We start from the raw sequence: 17,500 nt of genomic DNA, 5'->3' as shown, positions 1-17,500 counted from the left end.
AATTTGGTGGTTGTTTATCTCCCCCCGCCCCCCAGCTATAATTATTAGGGTGTTTTTGTGTGCGGTGGATTTCAGGGGGGGGGGTGGGGGGGGGGGGGGGGGGGGGGGTAGCGGGGGGGGGGGGGGGGGGGGGGGGGGGGGGGGGAGGTGGGGGGGGAAGTTGGGGGGGGGGGGGGGGGGGGATCAATTATAAAATGTTAATAATTATAAATAAATTATTGAGTTGTGGCGCTAAAAAAAAAAATATATATAAAAAAAAAAAAAAAGATATATATATATATCTAATATATATATATATATATATTATATATATATATATAGGATAGATATATATATAAAAAAACGGTTTTTCGTGGAGCTGTGGTAAAGTTTAAATTGGGCGGGAAAGAACATGTCCAAAATAACATAAAATAACATAAAATAAAATAAAGGTCTAACCAACGAAACATGTGTCATAATATAAGGGCGCCACCCCCCCCCCCAAAAAAAATGAACAAAAAAAATTAACACGATATTTAATTCGTGACTCTATCAAGCAGCCAGGATAAAGAAATTACAATAAATAAATTGATTATCTTGTAAAACTGGGTTGTTGTTTTTTTTTTTTAAATTGATTTTGATTAAACTACTCGGTTATAATCGTCTCTGAATCACAGAGAGATAAAATAAGATCAAAGTTTATAAACTATATACTTAAAACAACAGTCAAGAAAACAAACTAGCAAACGAAGTAAAATAACACCAGCAACAACAAAACTAACAACAACAATAAAATGGTCTTTCCAAACTTGTCAAGGACTCGGAAAATATAAATATATATATCTGTCTCGTTTCTAGTAGTTCCCCTCGTATCTTCACAAGCTTAGTTATTTTTTTTTTTTAATTCAAATCCATTTAAAAAGAAAGAAAATCAGTAAACGGAGCTTAGCCTTCATAGAATACTGTATTGCAAAACAAACAAACAAACAAACAAACGGTGAAAGTAAAATTAACTTAGAGTGCCTCTCTGTTAAGAGTCCTAAGATTATTCTCTTGTTTTGTTGATGTGTTTGCATGGGGGTGTCACTATATTATTATATATTGTTTGTTGTTGTTGTTGTTTGGGGGTGTCACTATATTATTATATATTGTTTGTTGTTGTTGTTGTTTGGGGGTGTCACTATATTATTATATATTGTTTGTTGTTGTTGTTGTTTGGGGGTGTCACTATATTATTATATATTGTTTGTTGTTGTTGTTGTTGCTGGGTCGTGTTGTTTTAATTGTTTGTTGTAACATTTTCACCAGAAAGGTTTGAACAGTTCCTAGCCTTTTGATAAATATATATATAGACAGAGCCAAATTCATCAGTGGAGCATAAGAATGTTTCGAATCATAAAAACCCCCCCAAAACAGTGATACAGTAATTTTTCTTTCTTTCCTTAGTAACAATTTTCCTCGAATCGACGTATCAACACCATAACCAAACAAAAACAAACAAAACAAACAAACAAACAAATAATAATAATCTTATTGGATTTGAGTGCGATCCTACGGAGACACTTATATTCTCACGTAGCGTACCCCCACAGTGATATAATAATATATAACAAACAACAAACAACAACAAAACCCCCCACAGTGGGGATAATAAGATATAATACAAACAACAACACAACAAACCAGTGATTAATATATATATAACAAACCACAACAACAACAACCCCCACAGTGATATATAAATATATAACGAACAACAACAACAACAACACCCCCACAGTGATATAATAATATAATAACAACACAACAACAAACCCCCCACAGTGATATTTATTATTATTGTTGTTGTTGTTGTTGTTGTTGTTGTTGTTTGTACTCGGTCTTACCCGTGTTGTAGACGTGCAGCTCGTCCACGATCCCCTCGTTTCCACCTCCAAACACCACCATCAGCTCCTTGATGGCCACGGCTCGGTGACCGTGCCGGGGCCGCGGAACCGGACCGGACCAGCCCAGGACCCGCTTCCACCGGGGCTGCACAGGAGCGGGCCCCTGCGTGTCCGACGCCACGTGGGCCGTGGGCCGCTTTGCGCGCGTCCAGTACGCTTTGCAAAAACAAACAAGCAAAAAGCAAGCAAACAAACAAGCAAGCAAACAAGCAAGCAAACAAGTCGGAATGGTTTCTCTCTCTCGTGGGAGGCGAAGTTTTGTTCGAGTGCCATAGCAAATTGCTCGCACACATAAGTATATATGTAATTCATCATCATTATCATCATCATCATCATATTATTATTACTATTATTATATCTGGGTAGACCCGAGATCCTCAGATACCCCTCCGTTTGTAAAGTCAAGGTAGAGTTAGGTTTTATTTTGCTTTCTCCGCTCCGGCCGGACGACAGAGTCTTCTGACTGAGCCACCCGGCTGCTGGTCAGAGACAGGGGGAAATCCAGCCCAAAAACAAAAAAGCGTCCCGTTTACAGACGCGCTGCCCCCTTCCCGTGTTCTTGCAACGGGACGCGTTGTTGTTTTTCTTGTTTTTGTTTTTATTTTTGTTCCCCCTTCCCTCTCCTCCTCTTACACAGCGGTTTAAAAATATCCCCTCAGCTGCAAAACCGTGCTGAGCATGGGAGCAGACATCTTGTGTGTGTAAACACACCCCCATCCTCTTCCCAATAAATGGCGGACAAATTACATACATATAGATATAGAAAGAAAGAAAGAAAGAAAGAAAGAAAGAAAGAAAGAAAGAAATAGGTCGGTGTATTGCCCGGCCATTTCGGGGCCGGGCGGGCCGTGGAAATGTTATTCTGATTATTTTTAGAGAGAAAGTTCTGAGGGTGAACTTCTAACTAAAGCTCCACTAACTGCGACGCTGCACACCGTACGGCTAACACGGAAAATTTTTTTTCTATATATATATATTTATCTATATATATATAAATATAGTATATATATATATATATATATATATAGAATAAGTTATTTTCTACTGTATTAGTTAGGGGGGGTGGTGTCTCACTGGTACAGTTGTGTCGGTGTGACCTGGGTTTATTTTCTGGTTCCTGAAACCTAAAATAATGACTGGTATATTTTTTTTGTTGTTATTATTTTGTGTGAATATTTGACAATGATATTTGATCAGTGAAAATCTTATTTGAATACTTAACTGTGTGGTATAAACACACACACACAACACACACACACACACACACACATACATATACAATATAATATCGGATATCTATTATGATAATTATATTATATAATCTTACTCGGGTATAATGAATGCATTTATACTCACACTTTATAATTGTTACTCTACAGACTAGTTTAAAGGCGCTGCTGTTCTCGGACCCCAAGTACAGTTAAACAAACACGAAGACCCCATTAAAGCGCAAGCGGTGTTTTTTGTTTTGTTGTTTTTGTCGAGTAAACACGTTGTTTACAAGCTGCACGGAAACTACTTTCTTCATTGTTGTTGTGTTTGTGTTGTTTTTTTTTTGTTTTTTTTTTCATCGCGGAGAGCAAACCCCTAGTCGGTGTAATGGTGGTCGAGCCATTTTTTTTTATTTCTTTTATTCATCGGAGTTTAATAGTGGGTTTTTTTTTTCACAGCCTAGCCTTATTAAAGGGGAGAATAAATAATAATATAATAATAATAATAATAATAATAATAATATAAACACACACACACATATATATCTATATAAAGCGGTCCAAGGAGGGGAGTCACTTACTCTGGGTTTATTTTTTAAGCCTCGTGTTTCTGCAGGAGAGATGAAGAATGACGCTTTTGTAGAGAGAGATTGATATAGATTTAAATGCATATATATGTATATGTCTATATATAACAATAATATTATTAATAATAATGAGAGAGGGCTCTGGTTTTGCAGAGAAGCGGTTTTCATTCATGCCTCCCTGGGAGCCGCCATCTTCCCGACAAGCAAAACAACAACCCCCAGCTCAACAGAAATGGCGGGGGGGGCAAACTTTAAAAAAAAAAATAACGTAAATAAATAACAAAACACGTAGATGAACTATTACAAGTTGTTTGTGTGTTTATTTTTTATTTTTTTAGTTTGTAATAACCGGCTGGTTCGGTCAGTTTAATATCGCAGGGATTGCCCTCACTGTTACCGGATAGCGCCGCTTGCCCTCACACGAAATGGCGGTGGCGTGTTTTGTTTTATTATTATTTTTTTGTTTTTATTATTATTTTTAAAAGCAAAACACAAGAGTTTGGAGACAAATAAATAAAACAAACAAGCAGAATTGAGAAAAAATATATATATAAAAAGGGGGAAATCCCCCTTTCACGGGCTTAAATCCTCCCGCCCACAACACCTGTTTTGTTTTGTTTTTTTTTGTTTTTTGGGGGGGTTATTTCACGAGTTTTCGTTCAGTTTTGTTTGTTTGTTATTTAGTTTTCTTCTTATTTTAAATACGTATACACGGTATTATTTGTTCTCAAAAGCAGCGCAAGGTCCAATTAAACGTGTTCATAATTAACTCCACCGGTTTGCTACACAAACACACAAATCTTCAGCAACGTTTGCACACAGTGTCGTGTCACTTTTGGCATCAAATCACGTTGAACTTATGAAATTGTAAGTTATTTATTTGTTTTATTTATTATTATTATTATTAATATGACAATTTGGTATACAGTTTATATTACGGACCGATGATCTCTCTCTTTTTTTATGAATCTATAGGATCAGAAGGCAATGCTGGCGTTGTTTAGTTTCGTTTTTGTTGATTTGAAAGCCAACTGTTGTGTAGCGGGAGAGCCCCGTGAAACCAGCCTGGTGTTAATTGTACACGTCGCCTTTATTTTAACTGAGGGCTTGCAGGTCTGTCAGTAGTCCTGGATAACCCTAACAACGTATAGTTGCACCTCAGGATTGTTATCTCCTAATCTGATTACCAAAAAAAAAAAAAAAAAACGTTAAAGAAATAAATAGATAAATAAATAAATCACTAATTTTAAATTTATAGTCGCTTCTGCTAAATTATCCTTTTAAAACCTGAGCTAGTTTAATTGCAACAGCGCTGCAGCAGTGCCCCCTTGTGTTTAAAATCTAACATTGCACTGGTTTCACAGTTGTTGTTGTTATTATTATTATTATTATTATTATTATTATTATTATTTTAAATAATAACTGTCGGAGCAGTTTTTTACTGACGTGTACGGAACAGGGATATATAGAAATAGCGAAAACACATTTTTAAATGCAACGACAGGAAGCTTTGTGTTTGAGTTGCAGTCTTTGGCAATGTCACAAGGGAATGCATCGCTTACACAAACCGGACTGTCAATAAAGTCTGCTGGGTCTTTTTCTTCTTTAAAAAATACTTGTGCCTACCCGTAACAGACTGCATTAAACAGACACGAGGAACGGCATTTTAGTGTTTATATATATATATACACACACACACACACCACGATCCCGACGTGGTAGGTTTGTGTTAATGACATATATATTTTATATACCATTTACGTTGTGTGGGGGGGGGGGGTGGTGGGGGTGTGGGGGGTGGTGCATGTGTGGGTGCGTGTGCATGTGTCTGCCCATGCGTGTGAACGTGTGTGGGTGCGTGTGCATGTTTCTGGGGTGCGTGTGCATGTGTGGGTGCGTGTGCATGTGTCTGTGGGTGCGTGTGCGTGCGTGTGCAAATGTAGTGACAGTGTGGGGGTGTGCTCTGCGTGTGGGTGCAGTGTGCAATGCGTGTTCAATGTGCGTGTGTGTGCGTGTGCATCGAGTGTGTGCATGTGTGTGCGTGCGTGTGCGTGTGTCTGTGGGTGATTGTGCGTGTGCATGTGTCTGTGGGTGCGTGTGCATGCGTGTGCATGTGTCTGTGGGTGCGTGTGCATGCGTGTCTAATCAGCACCCGAAACCCACCAGAACACACACTCACACGGCCACACACACCCCACACACCCCACTCACACGTGTACACAGAAACCCACTCCCACGCAAACACGGAAAAATCACCCACCGCTCCACGTACAACACACCCACGCACACGCACACGACCACACACACGCACCCACCCACGACACACACCAGCACCACCCTTTGTGTGTGGGGGGTGGGGGTGTGTGGGTGTGTGGGGGGTGTGTGTGGGGGGGTGACGCTTTCGCTGTAATAATCTGTTTCCATGGTGCCGCGCTTTGTTTACAACCCTAACCCTAACCCAGGGCCACTCCACGTGCGTGCCGTTCGTCAGCTGGCAGCCCAGCCGGGCCCGCAAGAACCAACCGCCGTCCAGCTAGAGCCCCGCGTCCGACCAATCGGAACCGCTCCCGCCCCCGACTCTCTAAAGCATGGGCAAGCACGGTGAGTTCGTCACCCGAATAATTGCGGTGCCGACAGAAAGTTGTTGCTAGAGAGGTCTGGTAAAGCATAGGGAAGCATTGTAAAGCACCGAGAGGTCTGGTAAAGCATAGGGAAGCATTGTAAAACACAGAGAGGTGTGGTAAAGCACGGGGAAGCATTGTAAAGCACAGAGAGGTCTGGTAAAGCATAGGGAAGCATAGTAAAGCACAGAGAGGTCTGGTAAAGCACAGGGAAGCATTGTAAAGCACAGAGAGGTCTGGTAAAGCATAGGGAAGCATTGTAAAGCACAGAGAGGGTCTGGTAAAGCATAGGGAAGCATTGTAAAGCACAGAGAGGTCTGGTAAAGCATAGGGAAGCATTGTAAAGCACAGAGAGGTCTGGTAAAGCATAGGGAAGCATTGTAAAGCACAGAGAGGTCTGGTAAAGCATAGGGAAGCATTGTAAAGCACAGAGAGGTCTGGTAAAGCATAGGGAAGCATTGTAAAGCACAGAGAGGTCTGGTAAAGCATAGGGAAGCATTGTAAAGCACAGAGAGGTCTGGTAAAGCATAGGGAAGCATTGTAAAGCACAGAGAGGTCTGGTAAAGCATAGGGAAGCATGGTAAAGCACAGAGAGGCTGGTAAAGCATAGGGAAGCATTGTAAAGCACCGAGAGGTCTGGTAAAGCATAGGAAAGCATTGTAAAGCACTGAGAGGTCTGGTAAAGCATAGGGAAGCGTTGTAAAGCACAGAGAGGTCTGGTAAATCATAGGGAAGCATTGTAAAGCACAGAGAGGTCTGTTTAAAGTGTATATAAACAAATGAGATGGACAAAAAAATAAATAAAACAGAGAAAATAAAGTCTTCCTTTATTCCACTAGGCAGCACTATTAGAAACACAGCCGAGGCTTTCAATTCATGACATGAAAGAAGGGAGGCAAGATCTCGTCTTTCACTTCGGAACAGTGGTCCTGGTCTTGAACAGAAACCTCGATGGACGGTTTGTAAGCTGCAGGTTTCAGCACTGAAAGACGGAGCAGTCTGGTCCCGTCGCGGGGCAGGAACTTTTATTTTGGCAGGGTCTCCGAGCCCTTCAACCTCCCTTTTAGAATTCTTTTGAGGTATTTTGAGAAGTTCGGAAGGCTCAAAGTTTTACCCTTGCCTTGAACCTATTTCTATAGTTTCCATAAATTCTTGTTTCGCATATTATTATTATTATTAGAGTTATTTAGCAGATGCTTTTACCCGAAGCGACTCCCAGAGACTCGAGGGGGCTGAACTCTGCATCGTCAACAGCTGCTGCTGCAGAGTCGCTTCCAATAGGACCTTGTTTGTTTCTGCTAAGAGTAGGATTCCCCCCTCGTACAGAGCACAAGTAGGTGAAGTGACTCGCTCAGGGTCTCGCACACACACACAGCGAGTCACAGTCGCCACTGAGCTGGGATTTGAACCCCCTGGTATCCAGACCCCTTTCTTTCTACTCGTCTGTGTGTGTGAGGAACCAGAATGAAAAATGACCATTGAACTGGAAACTTGCTCTGCGAGAGGCTCTTCCGCCTCCCACTGGTCATGGAGATTACACTGCGGATTCGTTTACTGATTAACACTGACACGAGACCTTCCATGCATCTGCATCATCAACACTTCCACGAGTCCCTTCCAGTAGGACCGCGTTTGTCTGACGTCTCATCCGCAGGACGGAGCACAAGGACGTTAAGTGACTCGCTCAGGACATGCAAGATGAAGGGATCAGCGTGGGACGTTTAGGAGAAGCGCAGGGGGCAAGCGCAGCAGCAGAAACAGTCCAGTGCAGGCTTGGCGCCCGCCGCGAAGTTGACAAGAGAGACGTCTGCCTAAAAAACAGTATTTAGACCAATCTGCTGGAAACCCATTAGACCAGTTCAAAACACACTCCAGTACCCCACCCCCCCTCAGTACACTATTCGAGAACTGCTGTTTCTCGCCAAGACTAGTAAATGACCATGGCCATCACAATGACATCACAAACAGGTCACTAATAATGATCTATATATATATATTATATATATATTATATATATATATATTATATATACACATACATATATATATATACACACACACACACACACACACACACTCACACACCAGAGAGATTTGGGGTGTGATATGTACACCCACATGTGGTGTGTGGATACAGACACACACACTCATACACAATCATCGTGACCAGAAGAGTTTCAAACTATTTATTTTATTGTGAAAAAACGTAGCCACGGTATGCGTCCACGTGGGGAAGCGGTTTGTGTTTTTTTCGTAGTCCACAGGGTAAAAAGATTAGTTTTCCTCAGTTTAACAGTGGAAGAAAGAGCAGGTTGTTTGTTTTGTTTTGTTTCTTGGATTCTTGTATTTATTTTTTAAATGCCTGTTGTCTTAAGGGAAGAGTTTCGAGGAAATGGCACTTGTGCACCTTTAAACACAGCAGAGAGTCAACTGCCGTTTTCCCAGTATCAGGAAGGCTAGGATCCGGGTTCAAAAGAAATGACCTTTGTTTAAAACAGTCGATGCAGTCAACCCTTCTCGCTGCTTGAAGAGAAAAAAAATAATCTAAAAAAATCAAAATTATAAAAATAGGATAAAAAGATAGTAGGGTGCCCCTCCCCCCTGCCCCCTCCCAGGCAACACCTGCTATAAAGTGCTTATTATTTATTTCAATCAAAACTGGCCATGGTTGAAACATTCAGCAATTTCACAACGTTGAGTGCGTTACAGATTCCGCCTTTCACTTCAGCCGGGCCCCCCTGAAGTCTGGTCTCGAGAGACCCCCCCTGGCAGGAGTCCCAGTTTGGGGTTTGCTGTATCAAACCCTCCCAAGTCTCCCTGGCTGGCGTGAGGCGCAGCGTCCTGAAACGCAGTTCCAAGCCACACAAAGCAGCTCCGTTTTATCCTCGGCTTTACCTCTTGTGAATCGGACTTGCTTTACTGAAAGAGGTGCGCTGAAATAATGAAAAAAAAATCTGAGGGCAAAACACGGAGGGGCTGTGTTGTTCGCACAAGTGCGTGCTTCGGTTAAGACTTCCATCAAAGGCCACTTCTCTTTCCCAGCAGCAAAAGCCTTCCCCCCCCCCCTTCTTCAAGGCACTGTCCTTCTGGCACATGCAGACTGTGTCTCAAAGCTCTGGTTTGGATAAAAAAAAAAAGAAGTAGATTTAGTGCGTTTTTTTTCTCTCTCTCAGTACAGGGTGGTGGTCCCTAAGCGACAATGCCAGGAAGGTTTTGTGTTCTTTAAGATAAAGCTTTCACTTTCATTGACCCAGCCCAACAGACCTGGCTGCGCGAGCGTGATGGTGGTGGTGGTGATCTGGTGTGAGAACTTGAACTCGCATCCTTCCACAGCCCAGTCCTGCAACCACTGTGCCACTGGAATCGACCGCTGTTCCTCCAGGAGCTAAAAAAAAACATTCCAATTAAACTTTATTTTTTTATGGTTGGCCTAAAAACTAGATACTGTTTCATGTCCCACTTAGTGTTATATTTCTTCGTACAATCTGCTCAGAGCTTCTCGCAGTCCAGGCACGCAAGCAACGTGGAACACTGCTCTGTGGTTTATTAAAACGTGCCCGTGATAGCGCTGGGAGAAACATCCAGCGAGAGCAACGAACAAGATGCGACATGAAACTCGTTCCCAGGAAAAACGATTTCCGACAAGAAAATCCGGGGGATAAAACACAGGCCGCATGCAGGAGAGAATCGGTTTGCGTTTCGAACTTTTGACTAAACTCTGGCAGGCAGCTTCAGCGAGGTTAACTTGACGACCTGTCCTGTCCTCGCGCGTCTTTAGTCTTTGCATGTAGTCCTTTTTTATTATTATTATTTTTTTTTTTAATATTCATTCTGGGTTTGAAGAGGCGACACAGCTGTTTTTGAGTACTGGTGCTCGTTTCCGCAGAGTCCCCGATCTCAACGCTCAAGGGGAAGGTGTACTTGGGTTTTTTCCTCCCATCCACAAGTCAGGCATGTTTTTTTTATGCCTCATCATCCCCCCCCCCCATCCCAACAACAGCAATCTCTCTCCTTCTGAGTTGTGGTTTTTGACCCAGAAGATACTTTATTCGCACCAAGACCCAGGTCGCCAGTGTTTATTTTTTTTTTTTTGGGGGGGGGGGTGAGGGGCTGGTTGTTTTAATGTTGTGGTTTTGGTTGATAAGACCTTTGGTTGATAAGACCTACCCCCACCCTCCTCCCAGAAGGAAAATTAGAATAAACCTTCCTGGCATTGGCTGAACATTTATTATTATTATTATTATTCTTATTAGTATTAACATAATACTAATAGTTAATAGTTAGACTAACATCAATAAAAAAAAGAGCCAAACCATTCCACGAAAACTTCTTAGTACAACTAACATAATTTGTGTGTGTGTAATATATATATATATAAAGTATATAAAATAAAACACAATAAAAAAACAAAACGCTCCTCAAACCACAGCTGTAAGATCTCCCTGAGCAGCAACGGTGTCCATCTTTCTTGCTGCAGACATGTTGTACTTATCAATCTCAAAGAAGCAGGTGTAGGCATCACAACGTTGGAGGTATTATACAATCTCCTACCATCACTGTTGATCCTGTTTTATTCAGGATCTGAATCAGAAATAGAACAGTTGCCCTTAACTAGGGATCATCTTTAACTGCTCCACTCTGTGGTCCCAGCACACACACAGAATTAACTGTAACTAACTAATTAATGCTGTGCACTAATCAGGCCTCTGGTATCAGAGATTCAGCCTCCTCTCCTAGCCTGACCTTAACATCTTGAGAGCCTGGCCGGCCAGACAGACAGCAGTCACTTCTTACCACACTGCAGTTAAACCACGTCACTTTTCAAAGCTTCAAAAAAAAAAAAGCATGGAGATTCTCTAGCTTCAACATGTGTGTGTGTGTATCTAACCGCAAGGGTTTTACAAAATAGATGAGTTAAAAAATTAAATCTTATACCTATCACTACTTAAACAGCTGACCTCCTTGTTTCAGCTTTTCTTCTGGCTCTGTATTCTAGCGTTTGACTATTTCTTGTTCCCGCAGATCTGTTACATACAGACTGATGCTCGCTGGCCCTGCACACCCGTGCAATTTGTATTCCTTTGCCTCACTAAAGCCAACGAACCTGACAGGCAAGCAGGGAATGGCATGAGCTTGGTTTGTCTTCCGGATCCACACCAGCGAGGTGAGCGCTGTGTATTATATCTCTATAGTTCGCGTCTGCCTTATAGCCTTCCATCTCAGACTCCACCTTTAAGCTTTGAAACACGACAACTACCAGGAAACATCCACATGCACACGATAATAATAATAATAATAACAACAAATGCAAAAATGTGATTGTAGTTGTCAGGAAGCAATCTGTATTAGTTTTATAATTGTGTTTATTTGTTGTCTGTTTAGGAACCCTATCCACGGGGAGTGTGTGACCTTCAGCTGCCTTTTACGATTCAAAACATTCTTTTTTATAAAGTCATTGTCGTCAGTATTTTACTCCTTCCTCTTTTCGCACGTTTATACGTTTTTTTTAAATTATAATTATTGATTATAATATAATATAATAATACTCTAACAAAACGGCAGTCGCTCACTCGCTCGCTGACGGTGTTCCGGGACTCCACAGTCTCCTCCCGGCTGGGCCTCGGCACGACCGACGTGGGCACAATGTCCTTCACATCCCCTCCCTCCGCCCCCCCTCCCATGATCACCCCCGCCCGCTGCTGTTTGCCTTTGGCTTCTACAGCAGCGGCTGTTTGAGTCTTGCTGGGGCAGCTGTCCCCTAGACAGGCAGCCTCCTTTCTGGGCTGCTGCTCCTCCCGGCCCAGTTTGGGGGCGCTCAAGTCCTGCGGAAATACTAGACGCACTCACCTCTGTGGGGGTGTTGATTGATGGGTGTGGGGTGGTGGTGGTGGTGGTGGTGATTAGCTCTCGGAGCGGGGTTTCTTATTCTTGTGCCCCTTTGAGGGGCTTCCTCCTTCTCCACCACTGCTGCCCCCACCGCCCCCCCCTTCCTTGTGCTTCCTCCCTGGGCTCTTGGTCCTCTTCACTCCTTTCCCCGGAGAGGCTACCTTCTCCAGCGCCTCCACGGCGGCCGGGGGAGGAGGTGATGGCCCTGGCTCCTCCACGGTCTCCCTCGTCTTGCGCTTCTTGATGGGTGAACTGGGAAGTCCGCGCACATCGACGTGTAAGGATCGCTCGGCATTCGGGAGAAGAACGAAAGCTTGGCGGACTAATGCCCCCCAGCCTGCACGGGGGGCGGCCAGGCTGGTGGGCCCGCGGATATCGAGGTTACTGAGGGCTTGGGGGTCGGCGGGGGGACGGCGGCGTCAGATTGGACACAACCGGTGGGAGAAGAAGCCCCGCGGTGGGACACCCGAGGGACTAGTCGAATTGACAAGGACAAGGACGCCCGGAGAGAAAAATTGCTTCTTCGGCCCTCTTTGCCTTTCCATAAGCACCTTTTCGGCGAACGGTCCGCGAGACGAGGTGTTTTTGCGCGACGGGTGGGGTGGAGGTAGCCTCCCTTCGGCGTCGAAGTCCCCTCGGAGGGCAGCCGCAGCTTCCCACTGCCCTTGGGACGCCCCCGGCCCCTCCCTGAGGCTTTGACCACCTTGGGTTTTTTGGAGGGCTTCTTGTCGCGTCGGGAGGGGCTGCCGCGCCCTGTGACAGTGAAGTCGAAGTCGTTGGGGTCCGTGGTGGTGTCCCCCACTTTCTGGAAGTACGCGATGAGCTCCACTTTGGAACGGAAGGGGGTCCGTGGTGGTGTCCCCCACTTTCTGGAAGTACGCGATGAGCTCCACTTTGGAACGGAAGGCTTTCCCTTCCGGGCTGCAAAAAAAGAAAGAGAAAACGGTTAATTGTGAGCAAGTCAGGGTCCCCCACTCCCCCTGCAAGTTCAAATGCTGTATTTTCATTTTTCAAGTTTACAGATCCGTATCCTGTTACAAAAAACATTTTAAAAAAATTAAATTAAAATGAATTCCATTTACTAACAGATCATTAAATAATAAAAAAAAACATAAGTCACTCCTCTAGCTCTCTCTCTTGCTTACTGTCTGATCTGTGTCTGGTGCGTGTGGTTTATCTTTCTGTCTCGCTCGTTCCTCTCTCTTTACCCTCTATGTCTCCTCTCTGGTGTTGTGTGTGGCTCTCTCCACTCTATGTCTCAGGAAGGAGACAGACAGCGAGGACACACAGGGAGGAGACACAGAGAGGAGACACACACAGAGGAGACTCACCTCCTCTACAGAGAGAAAGAGACAGAGAGACACACAGAAAGTGAGTGAGATAGTGAGAGATACAGAAGAGAGACACACAGAGGGTGTCTCACACACTCCTATTGTCTCTTTCTCTCCTACTCTCTCTGTGGTTCTCTCTCTCACACTCTATGCTCTCTCTCTGGTGTGTCTCTTCAACTCTATGTCTCCTCTTCGCTCTCTTTGGGTCTTTCTCTCACACACCTCTATGTCTCTTAGAGAAAGAGACAGAGACACACAGAGTGTGTGAGATACAGAGAGAAAGAGAGAGACACACACAGAGAGAGAGACACACTCCTGTCTCTTTCTCTCCTTGGTCTCTCTCACACACTCTCTCCTCTTTCTCTCTCTGTGTGTCTCTCTCTCACTCTATGTCTCTTTCTCTCTTATCTCTCCTGTTGTGTGTCTACTCTCACACTCTCATGTCTCTCTTATTCTCTCGCTCTGTGTGTCTCTTCACGCCACTCTATGTCTCTCGTCTCGCTCTGTGTGTGTCCGCTCTCCTCACACCTGTTCTCTCTTTCTTCACACTTACTTACATGAAGTCCGAGACCTACTTTTCTCAATTACTGCTCCAAGTGTTAATTTGGTAATCTTCTCACAACTTTGTGTTTCCTGTCACACACTGTCCCCGTAGAAAGTGACCTTATCTATGAAGCTGAGTGAGTTCTTTCTATATAGAGGGGGTGGAATTCAACATGTTATGAAGGGAACATTATTCAGCAGCTTTCGTTGGACTCTATGAAGCTGAGGGAGTTCTTTCTATATAGAGGGGGTGGAATTCAATATGTTAACAAGGGAACATTATTCAGCAGCTTTCACTGGACTCTATGAAGCTGAGGGAGTTCATTCTATATAGAGGGGGTGCAATTCAATATGTTACAAGGGAACATTATTCAGCAGCTTTCACTGGACTCTATGAAGCTGAGGGAGTTCATTCTATATAGAGGGGGTGCAATTCAATATGTTAACAAGGGAATATTATTCAGCAGCTTTCACTGGACTCTATGAAGCTGAGGGAGTTCATTCTATATAGAGGGGGTGCAATTCAATATGTTAACAAGGGAACATTATTCAGCAGCTTTCACTGGACTCTATGAAGCTGAATCAGTTCATTCTATATAGAGGGGGTGCAATTCAATATGTTAACAAAGGGAACATTATTCAGCAGCTTTCACTGGACTCTATGAAGCTGAGGGAGTTCATTCTATATAGAGGGGGTGCAATTCAATATGATAACAAGGGAGCATTATTCAGCAGCTCTCACTGGACTCTATGAAGCTGAATCAGTTCATTCTATACAGAAGGGGTGCAAGCCCCAGCGTGGTTCTCTCACACACCGCTCACCTGATCAGGTAAACGTCGTATTTCCCGGCTGATCTCCCAGACTTGCGCTGCTTCAGCTTTCGCGCCCAGCCCTGGGGCAGGGAGGGGTCATCGTACAGGGGCCCGCGGTCGCGGATAACGGAGCGTCTCCGTTTGGGGGAGATGGCAGGCTCTGGGGGGGCCGGGGCGGAGCTGGCAGCCCCCGCTGCAGACTCGCAGGGTTCGGCTCTCCCAGCTTCCGTGGAAGACAGCGGCTGCTGTGCAGGGGAGGAGGAGGGGGGAGGAGGAGGAGGGAGAGGAGGGGCCAGGGCAGGCTCCACCCCTTCCTCATCCCGCCCGCCTTCCTTCTTCAACTTCTTCGGTTTTGGGGGTCTCTCCTTCTGTCCCTCCTGGTCTTCGCTTTCCTCCTCACTGAGGGGCACATAAATACATGCATTTAATAATGGGAAATGGCAAAAGATACTGTTGGCAAAATAGTGCGAAGACAAAAAGACACACTAGGGGGGGGTGGGTACCCCCCCCCCCCACCCGTTTGTTATTTTTTTTATCGCCTAAAATTTTAAAAATTGTGCGCCGTAGTGAATATATGTCGATACAAAACGGTCAATCACCCTAAACATTTAAAAAAAAAAAAGAAAAAAAAAACAAGCACTTGTACACTAAGTAGAAAGCATCTTTCGTTCGACATGGTGTAAATAAAAAAGAAAACTGCATAAACGATCCAAAAAAATAAAAGAAATTCTACCCGAAGGAAACCAAGACAGTAGCATAGATTTTGAAATGTCAGTTTTTCGTTAAGCACTGTACTTTTGGTCGTTTCGTCTCCCCCCCCGACATAAGCTTTTGTCGCTCCCCCCAGTGTTAATAATCTACCAAGTAATCTTAACACCTAGGTTTACTCCTACCGAATGATGTACTTCTTAAGTTAACTTTATTGTAATAAATTTTGTGTTTTGGTGTTTGGTGGTCATGCGTGTGTTACAGCAGAAGCAGTTTTTCGTGGGATTCTTGTTGTTTTTTTATGTTAAAATCATAATGAGATTTTTAGTGAAGTTTTTAGAAAAAGTTTCGTGCGGCAGTCAGTCTTCATATGATTAGCGAAGATCTTTTAGCTTGGGTTGCTTCTGCATTCATAATATAGAAATATCTATTATATATATTATATATATATATATAGTAGCTCAAAGAGCCAGCTGCCCAACATTTTGATATGTTATACATATCTTTCTCAAGGGAGCCTGTGTTTTTTATATGTATTTATATGTGTTTGACGTCATGACAACTACTAGTTATTGTTTATATTCAAATCCATGAATCATTCTTACATGATGTAATGGTGTTCTAAATGTGACATCACTTTTGCTTATATCTTTAAATCTATATTAATTTTAATTAACATTATTTTATATAAACTTATATTTCTATTCTCATGCCATGCTGGCTCTGAGGATCAGCCTTGATATGGTCTCCCCAGCGGCAAGCAGCGTGCACACAACTTTTTATTTATATATATATATATATATTAGATTAGTTATTGTATATATTATCTAATATGTATATAGGACACCACACACAAACACACACCACGTTAACGGCAACCACCCAAAAAAAGCCGTTTTTTTAAAAAGAGGAAGAATTGGTTGTTGAGAAGGTATTTTCCAAATAAAAAAAAAAAAAAAAAAAAAAAAAAAAAAGGGGGTCTGGGTGTGTAAAATTAGTGACATTTACGTTTTAAAAATCACGGTAAAAAAGACACACACACACACACACACACACACACACAACACACAAAACACAAGAAAAAGACACACAGGCTGACACACAAGTGTGTGGAGACAGACCCACCGGGCAGCGCTATCCATTTTACCAAGTGGCAGGTTACCTAAAAATAAGACAGCAAATGACACACACACATGCACACACGCACGCACACACACACACAAAACCCACACCACAAATTTAACATGGAGAAAGGTATAAAGCGATTTAATCCCATTAATGGGGCAACACGCCTCATGTGAATATGCCAGGAGCTTATTTCAACACTTTGTATTTAAAAAAACACACAGCTTCAAAAAAGACAAAAAAAAAAAAAAAAAAGACATTTTGTACATCCTTCAGCGCGTCAACACAAATAGATTGCATTTTCCGACATGACAAAAATAAATACAAAAAAAATCTATATACATATGTAAAAATATATCTATCCATCTATCTACCTGTCCATCTCTATCTACATCTATCTCTATCTACCTGTCTATCTCCATCTATCTCTATCTACCTGTCTATCTCTAGCTACCTGTCTATCTACATCTCTCTCTATCTACCTGTCTATCTCTATCTACCTGTCTATCTACATCGTTCTCTATCTATCTGTCTATATCTATCTATATCTGGTCTATCTGTCTCTGTATCTATATTACCTATCTATATATCTGTAATCTATATCTATCTATCTATCTGTATCTATATCTATCTATCTATCTATCTATCTCTATCTATATTTCTTTATCTATTGCTCTATCAATCTATCTGTCAACTATCTATAATATATATCCACACACACACACACACACACACACAACAGGCCCTGTGT

The 17,500-nt window shown here is 42.9% G+C and overlaps 2 protein-coding genes across 2 annotated transcripts in view; both read right to left on the bottom strand.

The window, feature by feature from the left end:
• Nucleotides 1–7,873, bottom strand: part of LOC121305497 (host cell factor 1-like) — a 27,858-nt gene extending 19,985 nt beyond the window's left edge. Inside the window, 2 exon segments of the mRNA XM_041237137.1 lie at nt 1,866–2,081; nt 7,840–7,873. Of these exon segments, the coding sequence (XP_041093071.1) occupies nt 1,866–2,081; nt 7,840–7,873 (250 nt within the window).
• Nucleotides 7,874–8,518: 645 nt separating this feature from the next.
• On the bottom strand, nt 8,519–16,766 carry LOC121305496 (methyl-CpG-binding protein 2-like). The gene is made up of 7 exons (XM_041237136.1): nt 16,750–16,766; nt 14,926–15,366; nt 13,082–13,150; nt 12,794–13,017; nt 12,391–12,620; nt 11,914–12,165; nt 8,519–9,728 (listed from the first exon to the last, which is right to left on the bottom strand). The coding sequence occupies exons 1-7, from the start codon at nt 16,764–16,766 to the stop codon at nt 9,513–9,515; spliced, it is 1,449 nt and encodes a 482-aa protein (XP_041093070.1). The 3' UTR covers nt 8,519–9,512.
• Between the last annotated feature and the right edge of the window lie 734 nt (nt 16,767–17,500).

This window comes from Polyodon spathula, chromosome 43 (assembly GCF_017654505.1).
Source record: "Polyodon spathula isolate WHYD16114869_AA chromosome 43, ASM1765450v1, whole genome shotgun sequence".
In the NCBI taxonomy this organism is placed as follows: Eukaryota; Metazoa; Chordata; class Actinopteri; order Acipenseriformes; family Polyodontidae; genus Polyodon; species Polyodon spathula.
This window is presented reverse-complemented; position numbering and strand designations above follow the sequence as displayed.

Bases quoted from the DNA above. Each gene is read 5' to 3' on its own strand.
- LOC121305496 (XM_041237136.1), bottom strand. The intron at 13,151-14,925 runs GTGAGCGGTGTG...CTTTTTTTGCAG, and splicing joins TACGACGTTTACCTGATCAG to CCCGGAAGGGAAAGCCTTCC. The intron at 12,621-12,793 runs GTTCGCCGAAAA...CCGACCCCCAAG, and splicing joins AACACCTCGTCTCGCGGACC to CCCTCAGTAACCTCGATATC.